General features: G+C 40.0%; 1 protein-coding gene across 1 annotated transcript in view; it reads left to right on the top strand.

Annotated features, from left to right (window-relative positions):
* LOC124789757 (cytochrome b-c1 complex subunit 2, mitochondrial) overlaps positions 1-10407 on the top strand; it is a 53355-nt gene extending 42948 nt beyond the window's left edge. The window contains exons 7-8 of the mRNA XM_047257210.1: positions 2546-2767; positions 10245-10407. Coding sequence (XP_047113166.1) covers positions 2546-2767; positions 10245-10331 — 309 coding nt within the window. The 3' untranslated portion in view covers positions 10332-10407. The remainder of the gene's footprint in view (positions 1-2545; positions 2768-10244) is intronic.
* Positions 10408-12497: the final 2090 nt, after the last annotated feature.

The raw sequence follows: 12497 nt of genomic DNA, 5'->3' as shown, positions 1-12497 counted from the left end.
TCACCTCATACTTACCGATGACATTCATCCATCGTAATGCACACATGCAAAACACAATGTAACACCATTCATCAGTAGTCCATGCTTCCCAATCACAGCACTACTCGAAATGCTGTTGTTTCTTTTATGAGGTTAAAAGCAGCATAACTATGTGTCGGTAATTTCGTTAGCCTGGTAGCTGCTAGTCTCTGACTAGGGGTGCGGGTTGATGCAGAATAATGTGGGTAGTCCATTACTTGTCTCGTATGGCAGTCGCAGAGCTCGAATGTGGTCAGTCAGACCTTGATGAGTGTACCTGCCTCCATATTCCCATGCATTTGAACATTGGACCACAGCCTCATAGATCCAGGTACTGCAGATTTGACAACCTGGCCAAGTGGCAATGCACCATGAGACCCATTTTAAACTCTGACGGAGGCTGATAATGCTGTCAGATGCTGATAATGCTGCCTCTCAAGAGTACATGACAGCTCCATGTCCTTCAGTGATCACTCAAAATCTGACACTGAGCACACCCCTTCCATACTCTATTGGGGCTGGGAACAACGCTAGATGCCTCTGTGACCCTTTTACCTGTTACAGAAAATTGAAACTCTCTAACATTTACATACTTGCCAATGTGTACATGTAAGAAGTTCCATAGGCATCCAACCATGTCTCCTCCATACCTTCTGTTTTCCATATCCTCCTCCCACTCTCTCTCTGTCCATCACCTCCTGCCCCCCCCCCCCTCCTTCTCTCTCTCTCATCTTTCTTTCTCTCTCTCCCCCCCCCCCCCCCCCCCCCCCCCGCCTCTGCCCTCCCTCCATCCATCTTTCCTCACCTTACACTATCCATCTCATTCTCCTCCCCCCCCCCCCCCACTCTTACTGTCCATCTCCTCCCTCCTGCTTCCCTCTCTTTCTGCTCAGCTGTGCCCATCTGCACATATAAGCCCTGAAACACATTCCAATACTACCAACACAGCATGCCAGTTGTGCAGGGCAGCGTAGATGTCAGGCCCTACCAGCCCTTTACCACCCACACTCCTATGAGAGCTAGATGTTAACTTACCCCACAGTACTTCTTTCCAGGCAGTAAGTGTTGTGTGTACCAAATTTGGTTTAAATGATTCAGTATTGGTGGAAATAAGAGTTATATTCTTCTTCGTTGTGAGGGGTAGTTGGCACAATATCTCAATAGTTTCTCTGGGGAGGAGGGCTTTTCCAGGTGCCTTCCAATGTGGTATTTTTTGATTTATGCAAGCTCTGAGGGTTGTTCAGTTTTGAGGAATTGATCAGTTCTTTAATTTGTGAATTGGGACTGGACTTTGCAAGCATAAGTGGCTTCTGGGAGTCACACTTCTGTAATGTTGGACCTTAGTGTCTGTCTGACAAGTATTTCTTATTATACTTGACCAAGTTAGAAATTGAGCATTTATCATTTTGTTGGCTCTATTTATACATGTTCCTTTCTCAATTAAGTTGTACTTGATGATTTCTCAAGGATGTTTTAACTGTGGAACAATGGTAATTTTTTGATTGTTTATGAAGACTTGTACTCGTGGTTCCATGGGCATGATCTCAGTTTACTTGAAGAATCCTTGTAGTTCAATTTTTAAGGTAATTTTTTGGAGGGTGGTGATGAGGGCACAAAGTTCTGCTAAGTTGAGAGCTAAATTACCCACAAACCCCAGGCATTTTGTTCTTAATGAAGATTTTGTTCCAGTTTTAATTTTAGGAAGAGTTTCTTTTTGCCCAATCTCCATTATGTAATTGAGGGATACAATTTTTATCATCATCATCATCATCATGTTGTCTTTCACAGCCACTGTTGTATAATGTATTATGCTGTTTTGCTTTATTGACAATTGGTGTGTATTGCTTCCGTCATCAAAAGGTTAAAAGACACAGTTCATTTAGCACTGTTGATACCTTACCAATTGAGTAAATGCATCTCATTGAAAAACTTATTTTAATTAATCATTATCATAATTATTTTGTAGTTACTTAGGTTCTAAAATTTTGCATTTCAAAATTTTATTTTTATGGTTCTTTTCATCTTAAAAACTTCTAGAATGTCATAAACTATTGTGCCCCTGTCAAAGAGGTCCAGTAGAATTTAAACAAAGTAAGATAAATGAAATATCACTGAAATGTCAGAATGAGTTATAGATAAATTATGCAGCTCCTTTACACATTAAGTTGTTGAGTTAACAAGTTTTGCTATATTTCTTCTCTGTTAATGTTACTAGTTATATTTTTAGAGTTTGGCGTGACTTTATTAATGGTTCAAATGGCTCTGAGCACTATGGGACTTAACTTCTGAGGTCATCAGTCCCATAGACTTAGAACTACTTAAACCTAACTAACCTAAGGACATCACACACATCCATGCCCGAGGCAGGATTCTAACCTGCGACCGTAGCAGTCGCGCGGTTCCAGACTGTAGCGCCTAGAACCGCTCGGCCACTTCGGCTGGCTTTATTAATGGTTTTACTATGTTACAGTAATTGATCTAAGATCAAGATTTTCCAATTTTTCTGCAAAATCTTTCTTCTGACCAGGTTGTAAAAGCAGCTGTGCAGACACTCCGAGGAGGAAACGTTTCTGCAGATGACGTGAACCGTGCGAAGAAGCAGTTGAAAGCTGCTGTCCTGATGAGTGAGGAGAGTGGAGATAACTTGCTGGAGAGCATTGGCTATCAGGCTCTACTCAGGGGGGATGTGCACACTGGCCAGCAGCTGGCTGCCACCATAGACAGCATCTCGCCTGCCGATGTTACAGCTGTAAGTAGGCTAGTTGATAAGAAAGAAGACTCTTCTGCAGTGTACTATCTGCCATCACACAATTTTGAGATCAGTCCTGAGATTTGTTAGTAGATGTAAGGAAAAGACATGTTGATTTCACTAAAAACATTTTCAGCATTTGATCTGAAAGTTGCATTTCACCCAGCACCCCCTCTCCCCCCTTCCCTTTCCCCCATAGCATTTCCTGTCTTCATGCTCCAACTTGTGATACAGTTTTTACCGACAGTCAAGTTGCAAATATAACACATTTCATTACTGTGCATGCACTTTAACGAGACACTCTGTTAAGTGGCTGATGGGAGCTACTGAATTGATAGTTGTATATCATTGACTGATTCCCAGTTGTTACCAGCTTCAGCTAGCTGTGTGTCTAACATTTCAATAAATCAACAAAGAGAGTGTGTTCGAAAATATAATATGGATTGATAAAAAAATCTACTCACAAATTAGCGGCAGGGGAAATCGTACACAACATCTGGAAATGCCCAAGCTCCTTCTGGCAGAAGGGTTGAAGGGAAAGGGAGAGAGACATGAAGGAAGAGGACTGATGAGGTTTAGGAAATGGGAAGAATTGTGGACCACAGGTCAGGGAAGATGTACTGGACGGGCTGAGAAGGAAAGGCTGACTGTTAACGTGTGCACTGGACGTGATTTGAAAACCTGAGAACTTAAAAATGTGGAAGATATGATAACAAGCAACACAGAGATTCCAGAAAAGACATCAAGAAATAGTAAGAGCAGAAAGCTAAGTTTGTTATAACTAGTAGACCTTTGAGGGTCAGACAAACAAACAGATCGGGTGGCATGGATACCAGGATGGCTCCTTCCTGTGTGAACCTCTTCATGGATTGCTGGCATGAGGCTTTCATGGGATCTATAAGCTTTCAGCTCCTGATTTGGTTTAGATACAGTGATGATACCTTTTCCATGTGGACTCAAAGTGATACTGTCCTGTTGAAATTTTTGGAATCTCTAAATGCATTGTCATAATAAAATTTCACATGGTGCATATCTCATGCCAGTTTCCTTGAAGTTGAACTCATCCTTGCTAAGGGTCAGCCACACACTTGTGCTCACATTAAATCTACTAACAGCAGTACTCAAATTTTGACAGTGTAGTGTAACAATCACTTTGTTAAAGTAACATGTTGCACAATGTATTTAGGACCAACAAATGAAGAACATTTATTTAACTTAGATCGGAAAGTGGAACACGTCTGTTGAGTGTGAGGTTTCCACGTTTGTGCATGTTAACTGAAAGGCAATGGAAACAGAATTGCTACTAGACAGGATGATGTGGTGGCAACTTGTGTTTGGCCACACTCGCTGTTCTTAATGGTCCATCAAAGCTGTGGACCCTTGCCTCGGAGTTGGGCCAGCCTCCATGGAAGAAGACTGCGGTGACACTGCATAAAAATGTTGCAGAACAAACGAAATTAGTAGGATCTGCTGTGAACTGTGACTCTGATTGTTGCAAATGTATTTGAGGTACACTTGTCAAGTAGACAGTGTGTTGTTTGAAGTTGTTAACTGTGTGTTGAAGTTTTTTTTAATATACACTCTGAGATAAAAGCAATACACCATGAAGAACTTACCTGAATGGGACAGAATTTGGTCGATGTGATGTAATGCACGGGCAAACAAATGAGTACAGCTTCAGAAAAACTGGATGATTTTTTCAAGAGGAAAAATCTTCACAAATTGAGCAAGTCAGTAATGTGTTGGTCCACCTCTGGCCCTAATGCAAGCAATTATTCAGCTTGACATTGTTTGACAAGAGTTGTTGGATGCCCTTCTGAGGGATATTGTGCCAAATTCTGTCCAATTGACATGCTGGTTTATCAAAATCATGAGCTGGCTGGAGGCCACTGTTCATAATGCCCCAAACATTCTCAGTTGAATTTTTGAGAGATCTGGCAACCTTGCTGATGAAGGTAGGGTTTGGCAGGCATGAAGACAAACAGTAGAAACTCTCATGTGTGGGCGGGGCATTATGTTGCTGAAATGTAAGGCCAGGATAGCTTGCCATGAATGTCAACAAAATGAGGTCATTGAAATACTGCTGTGATGTAGGGGTTTTGCAGATGACAACCAAAGGGGTCCTGCTATGAAATGAAATGGAGCCTCAGACAATCACTCCTGATTGTCGGGCCATAAGGCAGTGACAGACAGGTTGGTATCTCACCACTGTCCATAGTGTCTCCAGATACATATTTGCTGGTCAGCAGGGCTCAGTTCCCAGCGGGACTCATCACTGAAGACAATTCTCCAGTCGGTGAGATTCTATGCCAAATGCGGCAGACACCTGTGCAAAATGGGCTTGTTGGTGTACAGTCAGTGGTAATTTGCAAAAGGGGTGCAGTGAGGTTAGACCCCTTTCTCTGAGCCGCCTATTAAAGTGTGATCGCTGAAAAACCAGTTGCATATTGGGGTGGTGGTGATGAATAATTCAGGGCTCTGAGTGCCTCTCTGAAGATTGCTTGGTCCTCATGTTCTGTCATCTATCTCTAGGTCGGCTGTCACCTTCTTGATGCTCTGTTTGGCTATGGTTCACACATTCCTGCCAATTGCTCCAATTCAAATGTTAAATGATTCACCAATTACTCCAACCAGCTTCATGGAGCCCCACTTCATGTCCTGTCACAAATGCTGATATTTGCATATATTATTCACGTGCCTGCCTTTGAGGCATAGTTACTATACAACTGAGTACACAGAATGAAATTCCCAAAGGCTTTATGCTCTGGTATCAACATGCCCACTGTTGACTAGCCTTGCCATCTGCATGGTGAAATTGTGCTGCAGCATCACACATTCATACATAGGCTGCCAAAGTTTACAATTTTGCAATTTATGTTGATCCCTGTGTGAATACCAATTTGTGACGAATTTGCATAAGTAATTCCTCTGTGATCAGTCATAAATTTTTTTTTTTTATAAAGAAAAAGAATGTATGTTGTTTATGAAAAAGGAAAACTCTCCTGTTTAGTAGTATGTAGAGTAGTAGTCTATTGTCGAGTTTTCACTCAGTACTGTCGTGGTATTGAATGTACAGCGTGGTTATAACTAAACTTTCACTACTTGAGAGGGATTGTAGGACAGGGAAACTTGGTGGAAATATTTGTAAGGACAATTAGATGAGAAATAATGAATAAACCATTGAAAGAAATCTATTGTAATTTCCACATGAAAGGTTAACGTGTGCTAATTGCATACCATGTGTACATTCCAGGCCACAAATGTTGCTCAGTGTGATGGCTGTCTGCATCCATGACAGCCTGGAACTGTACTAGATTGGTCGCAGCAATTTTTGAATGGTGGATCATGTAATGTTCTGCTGTTGTGACAGCTCTTTCTCTGCTCGAAGATAGCACATTGCGTCCAGCATTCTCAGCTATGGAAACAATAACTGCAACAGTTTGTGGCGCAATTGACTATTGGCTTCTCGCAGGAGCAGTTCCAAAATCTCCAGCTAATTTGAATTTCCAAATCATGTTACTCAACCCTGGTGAGGAAAGGGGATCTCTTCTTTTTCCTTTAATGTGGCGTTGCTCTTGAAGAGCAGGAGCACTATTGCTGTTGTTGTGATAAAAACAACTTTACTACGAGTAAAGCCCTGCTCATGTTATTCAGACCCATGTTGACTGTCTGCAGCTGTAATGCACACTGATTCTTGCGTTTCAACAGTAAGTTGCCTTCCAGTACCAGCACCTAACAGCAGGTAATGCCACTAACACTACCAACAATTCAAATCCTGCTGCACGCAGTCGGAACATCATTCCTCTGAAGTTGGGTACCCATAAGGTAAATAGTTTTCTATCTACACTGGCTTAGATGGTGAAAGTTTAATTATAACCACCTTGATTCGACAGGATTATGACTTCCTAAAAACATGACCTGAAGTGAGGTCCATTTTGCCTGATATTTTGTCTATCCCATCACTTATGAGTAGCTTCTAGTTCCCCCTCGCCCCCCTCCCCCTTCCCATCCCCTCCGCAGAGCATCTACTGTGTTGATGTACTTCACAACAAACTATTGTGCACCAATTTGTTTGCTTCACATCACGCATGAAGAAAGTTGACATTCACTTGAATGCAGCTATGAGACCATTAGTGGCACAATCAGATCGATATTTATGTGCTGGCCATCAGTATTATCATGTGCTGGCCATCGGTACTATCGAACATCTGTCCAGCTCACTTTGATTGAAATCTTTGTCAGTAAGTTTCTAAAAATGAATCGATGCTTTTTCTTGAAGATTTACTGTCACTTCCTGAGAAACACCTCAAATACAGAAGACCAGCGTGTGAATGATTCCAAATACTTACTGCTGGGTTCAGCTTGGCCACTGAATGGAATGAGTGACAAACAGTGAGAACACAGAACCATGAATTTATTGACAACTCAACTGTTACAGTTCCAGGCTTACGTCATCCTAGGGAGATGTGAGTACAACTTGGTAAATGATGGACTGGAGAAGTTATATGCAAATACAACATTCACTATGTTTAACATTGTAAATGAGTGTTCTAAAAGACATTTCCCTGGCAGTATGAAGAGCCTACATGAAGAATCAGATGAGGCACTCCATTTGTCTGGTTCCCCAACATTTGTGTGTTGCATGGGCTATTCGATGTTTAGATACTGTAAACAGTAGAACTTATGTATTTTTTGGTTAAATACATAAAATCATTCTCTTGTTGTAATGCATATGATGGTAATGATGGTTATTATTATTTCTTCTTCTTCTATTTCATTTGTTCCCATCAGTGACCTCATTGTTATTCTTCTTAGAATGTGCATATTGTTGTATGCCAGACATCTGGAATGTGTATTTTTTGTACCATAGTAAAGGCAGTATTACACTATCTTTGACAAAGAAATATGATCAAATATTTGTCAAATTTTGTTGATGAAGATATTTGACGTGACACTAAAAAGGGGTATTACACTGTCATCATATTTTCTGTCAAAGTTCAGGATGGTGGACAACAATAACTGGTTATTATGTGCCGCAGTTGCGTGTACCACGATTGCATTGAGTATGCATGTGAAAGAGCAATGGCGGAAAGAAAGGAAACTTACTTGGGTGAACGTCAAGATAATAAAAGCAGTCATCAAAATTTGCTACAAGTGCTGCAAGTGTGGGACGTCAAGTCTTCTATAAATTACTCACAAATGGAAGAATGTGCATTTCAGTATTTTCTCAGTAAAATATTACAAAGCAGAATACTTACCTGAGTAATGCTGTGTGTGCAGAAGACAGGTTCACTATAACACTGATTTCTTGCTATGGGAGAGAGCTACTCTGATTTACTACGCGGAACTTGAATACCACAGTGCACATTAACCAAAATAATTCCACAAATGTGCGAAGTGATTTATAAAGCACTGAAGAAGGAATATCTGAAGATAAATGTTTAGTGCACTAGGTGGATATTAAGAACAATTTTTATTTTTGAATAATTTAATTAACAGAATTAGTGTTTGATCTACTTCAAAATTAATGAGAAGTATGAAAGAGATGAAGTACCTTTTAACTGGTGACATCCAGAGTTCAAACATAGACTAACTAGAATGGAGAACTAAGAATTTTTTTATTTTGTTTTAATATGTGTCAATCTCTATTCCGGCTCGCTGAAAAGCTGCCTTGGTGTTTCCCAATTTAGAGGTTGATGGCTGCAGTTGTGTGGTGGCTTTGAAGTCAACTGCAGCATAACCCACCAGCGCATGATTAATAGCACGCATTGTGTCCCTTGCTCACTCCTCCACCCTGTCGAGAGTCGAAGGATCACATCAACTAAACTTTGCAGCCATGTTTACAAACCCACTAAAAGCGTCAGATAGCTGTAGCGATGCCAGCACTCAAAGCGGTCACATTTCACACTGAACAGAAGACGAATGACTTTCGTGATCAAATCTACAGTGAGATCCTAGATTTGATCATATTTCTGTGGCGAAAGATGAGATTTGACAAAGTTCTGTATTGCACTATCAAATTTCTTTGACGAAAATATTTGACATATCAACTTTGACAAAGAAATATGATGGTGTAATACCAACCTAATATAGTAATGTTCATATTGGAAGGTTAATGGTAGGGAGATGCAGTTTAACAGCCTGGAATGAAATGGCAGCCTGGAGAACCGTTCTGAGGATTCCACTTATTACATGCATTTCCTGATGTAGCTGATCAGTTTGTTGTGTGTTTTGTGCCAGTGCCCATGTGATTGCAGATCTCTAGTTAATGTAATTAAGGGTGACATTATAGAACCACTCCTGGAGTTACACATAGAACATCAACACTGTACCTTGTTTCTGAGTAAATTTTTCAAGACAGTGGCAGAACCAGAAATTTAACACACAGGAGGACTGCCTCCAGCATTGCCAGTCAAAGCATGTGGTGTGGCTGTAACTGAGCAGTGTTTGAGTGCCAACTCTCTCTCTCTCTCTCTCTCTCTCTCTCTCTCTCTCTCTCTCTCTCTCTCTCTCCCCTCCCTCTCCCTCCCCACCTCTAGTTATATTCAGTATGAATGTGTCTAGAATTTGAACGCCTCCGAGACGTTTAATTTATTAGATTCTACACACAATTCTACAGTACTTTACGTTGGCATTGAGCATGCTCACCTGCATGCCGTAGTAGCAGAAGTGCATGCTCACGGGGTAATTTCTTCGATTACATGACTGTAGTTGCCATGCAGAAACTAGAAGTCCAGTTTAACTATGCAGTGTCTCTCACATTGTTGACTCCCATCTCATTCCCACAAACACTGAAGATAAAGCTGCACAGAAATGAAATAGTAACAGTGACTTTTACTTGATTCAATAGAATATGATACTCTTCCAACTCAGAAAATAAAGAAAAACTGTGCTTCAACATGTTCCCTTCAGGTATTTGCTTGGCTGTTTGAATATTTATTTTACTGTGTTTCAGAACACAAAGTTTTTGAAGCAACCAGTTCTGCAGATGAATAATATGATCGAATCCTCCATTTTCTGTGTACTGCATGGTATCGTTAGTTCTGAACCATCTGTCTCATCACTTTTTATCTTTACATTTTAGAGGGTAATACCATAAGAAAGTACTAGAGGAACTGTTGTCTTCTATTTTATGTTAGTTGTTGTGTATACTTTTTAGTCTCTATTTTATATTCCTGAAAGAATTTTATTCTGTTTATTTGTTGTAGTTTGAAAGGACAGTTTTACTGTACTTACATTGTTAGGTATATGGGGTTATTACAGTTTCATGGCACATGCATGTATCTGATAGTGCTGTGATTTGTGGTGTGGAGTGAAACTGCTCATACGCAAACTGTTTAGTGACACACAGTGTTCTAGTTCTAAAATAATCTGTTTATTAATCACATATCTCACTGTCCATGCTTCAACTGGAAAGTAGTTCGTAAGTAGTTAGCCGTATTCTGTTCCTATAATTACACATTTTTTTTCTTTCCAGGTTGCGAAGAAAATTGCAAATGGCAAGTTGTCAATGGGTGCTGCTGGTCAGCTGCATTGTGTTCCATATGTTGATGAGCTGAAGTAAAATATTGTGTAATTTATATCTATGTGTAATTCTATGTACAGAAAATGTAGATACGATAAATGTGTACACCCATCCAGTTCCACCATGTAAGTAAATTATTCACTGAAAAAGGTTCGTGTGGCACGTAAGAATGCTGTGCCATCAACTTTGTCTTTGTCCTTCTGGTCCTTCTATTTCCAACTTTCACCAAATGTAGTAGATAAATTTTCACAACAATAGGAAACTAATGAGAAAATACATTGTAATTTCCATCTGCATGTTGAGAATAGCTGTTTTAAGCTTCATTTAACACTTAGAAGAACCATGTGAACAGTGAATGTAGGATTGGTGAGAAATGTAGGATTGGTGAGAAATGTAGGATTGGTGAGAAATGTAGGATTGGTGAGAAATTGTGTATTTCAGTAATACCAATATGAATGACTTCAAGAAATTGAGGTCTTAAAGGAAAGATATACATATCTTGAAAATTTTCCCTTCCCTTGGTTGAATTTTTGTGCCCTATGCCTTCCTCTCACTCCATGTATTTTTGCACTTTCATCTCTCTTATTTTTTCTTTCTTGCCACGTACCCTCTTCTGTCATTTTGAAACATCTTAATACATTTCTCATTTGTTTGCATAAAATATCAATCCCAAGTTTTATAAATTAATGTATTAATTCATTTTTTTCATTTCTTATGCTTTAAATTATCTAATTTAACTTCATATGTTTGGGGAGGGGCTGAGACTAACTGCAATGAAAGAATATCATAAAGATATTCCAGAATACACAAAGATATGAGGAGAACAGTGTATTTTGGAAAATCTGATCCCTGCTAATGTGATCTGACACATACTTAATAGATTTGAGAATGTGTGCTAAAAAATTTCTTAGGTTTTGAACAGTTGGAAGTGTGAACTACCTGCGACTTGTCATTCCACGTAATGAAATTGTAATTACTATTTTCCAAAACAAGCCACACAGATTGCCAATGTCCAGTGGTAAAAAAATAATTTTGAACATCAATGATAAGAACATCTGTGAAATGGTTGTAACAAGTACTGATCAACTGCTAAATATGGAGTAGTTACACATTTTTTATGCAATTCTGATAGGTAAGAGGAGACTTATGTGTCCAAGAATGAGGTTGTCATTGCTACGGGGCAGGATCAAAGTATTGAAAAGTTGTCATCTTTTTACACTCATAAACTTGGAAAAGTACTAGAGGTATAATACACTTGTGGTGGGAACAGCTGTGTGATACAATGGTAAACGGGTATAAAAACAAAAGTACTTTGTGAAAACCCAGTTGTGACAGAGTTACTCAACACCCTATTTTTTACATTACTTAAACTTTATATCCACATAAAATTCAATAGATAAAAACATTTGAAAAAAATATGAAATCATAAGCCTGGAAACAGGTTCAACTAATGCAGGCAAGTCATGAGAAGAAAACCTGTTACATTGAAAGCTGAAACAAAAGTCCAGTGGAAGCAGATGCAGGGAAAGTCCTAACTAGTAACCAAACACAGCCTAAGCAATTGTCACATAAGAAACGAGGAGAACACTGTAGAATGCTAGCATAGGCAAACACTAAAGGCCATAATGGCTGGCTGCGACCAACCTATTATCAGCCAAGGCAGCTGGCGTGTACAATATGCTGCTTTTGTGTCGATGACCTGTGAGGCTATTGCCCCCCCCCCCCCCCCCCCTCTTCCCCTTTGCCAAGAAAGTGCCTTTGGCCAGTACTAAGGACGACGCATGGTGTGTGACCAGCACTCCTAATGTTGCGGTTTGATGTAGTTTGGTTGCCGGTAGTTGCTGGCTGACTCTCTTCTGCTCCAGATCATCCCCTGTCGCAGGAGAAAAAAATTGGAGGTGTTGGCTGACCTTCTTTAACTAGAGTAGATGTTCTCGGTATGAGGCATCACGAGAACCAGTCAAAAGTTATTGAAGTCCTCAGTGTGATTTTTCTAGGGCTCAGAAGTAACACTAGCCTGGTGGTGTTTGTGATTGGCTGGTGACAGATTGTGTATCTCAACAAAACAGGCTACTCAACAGTTTCAGTGTGATTGACGTTGAGAAAGTGAAGTCTTACAGACTTGTTCCCTTTCTTTAGTTTGACTTTTTGTGCTCCTGGATTGATGACTCATATCATGTGGTGATGTCCTCTTGCTACAGTAGT

The sequence above is a fragment of the Schistocerca piceifrons genome, chromosome 3, assembly GCF_021461385.2.
Source record: "Schistocerca piceifrons isolate TAMUIC-IGC-003096 chromosome 3, iqSchPice1.1, whole genome shotgun sequence".
NCBI classification, from domain to species: domain Eukaryota; kingdom Metazoa; phylum Arthropoda; class Insecta; order Orthoptera; family Acrididae; genus Schistocerca; species Schistocerca piceifrons.
The sequence above is the reverse complement of the archived record's forward strand: the minus strand, read 5'-3'. Positions and strand labels throughout refer to the sequence as shown.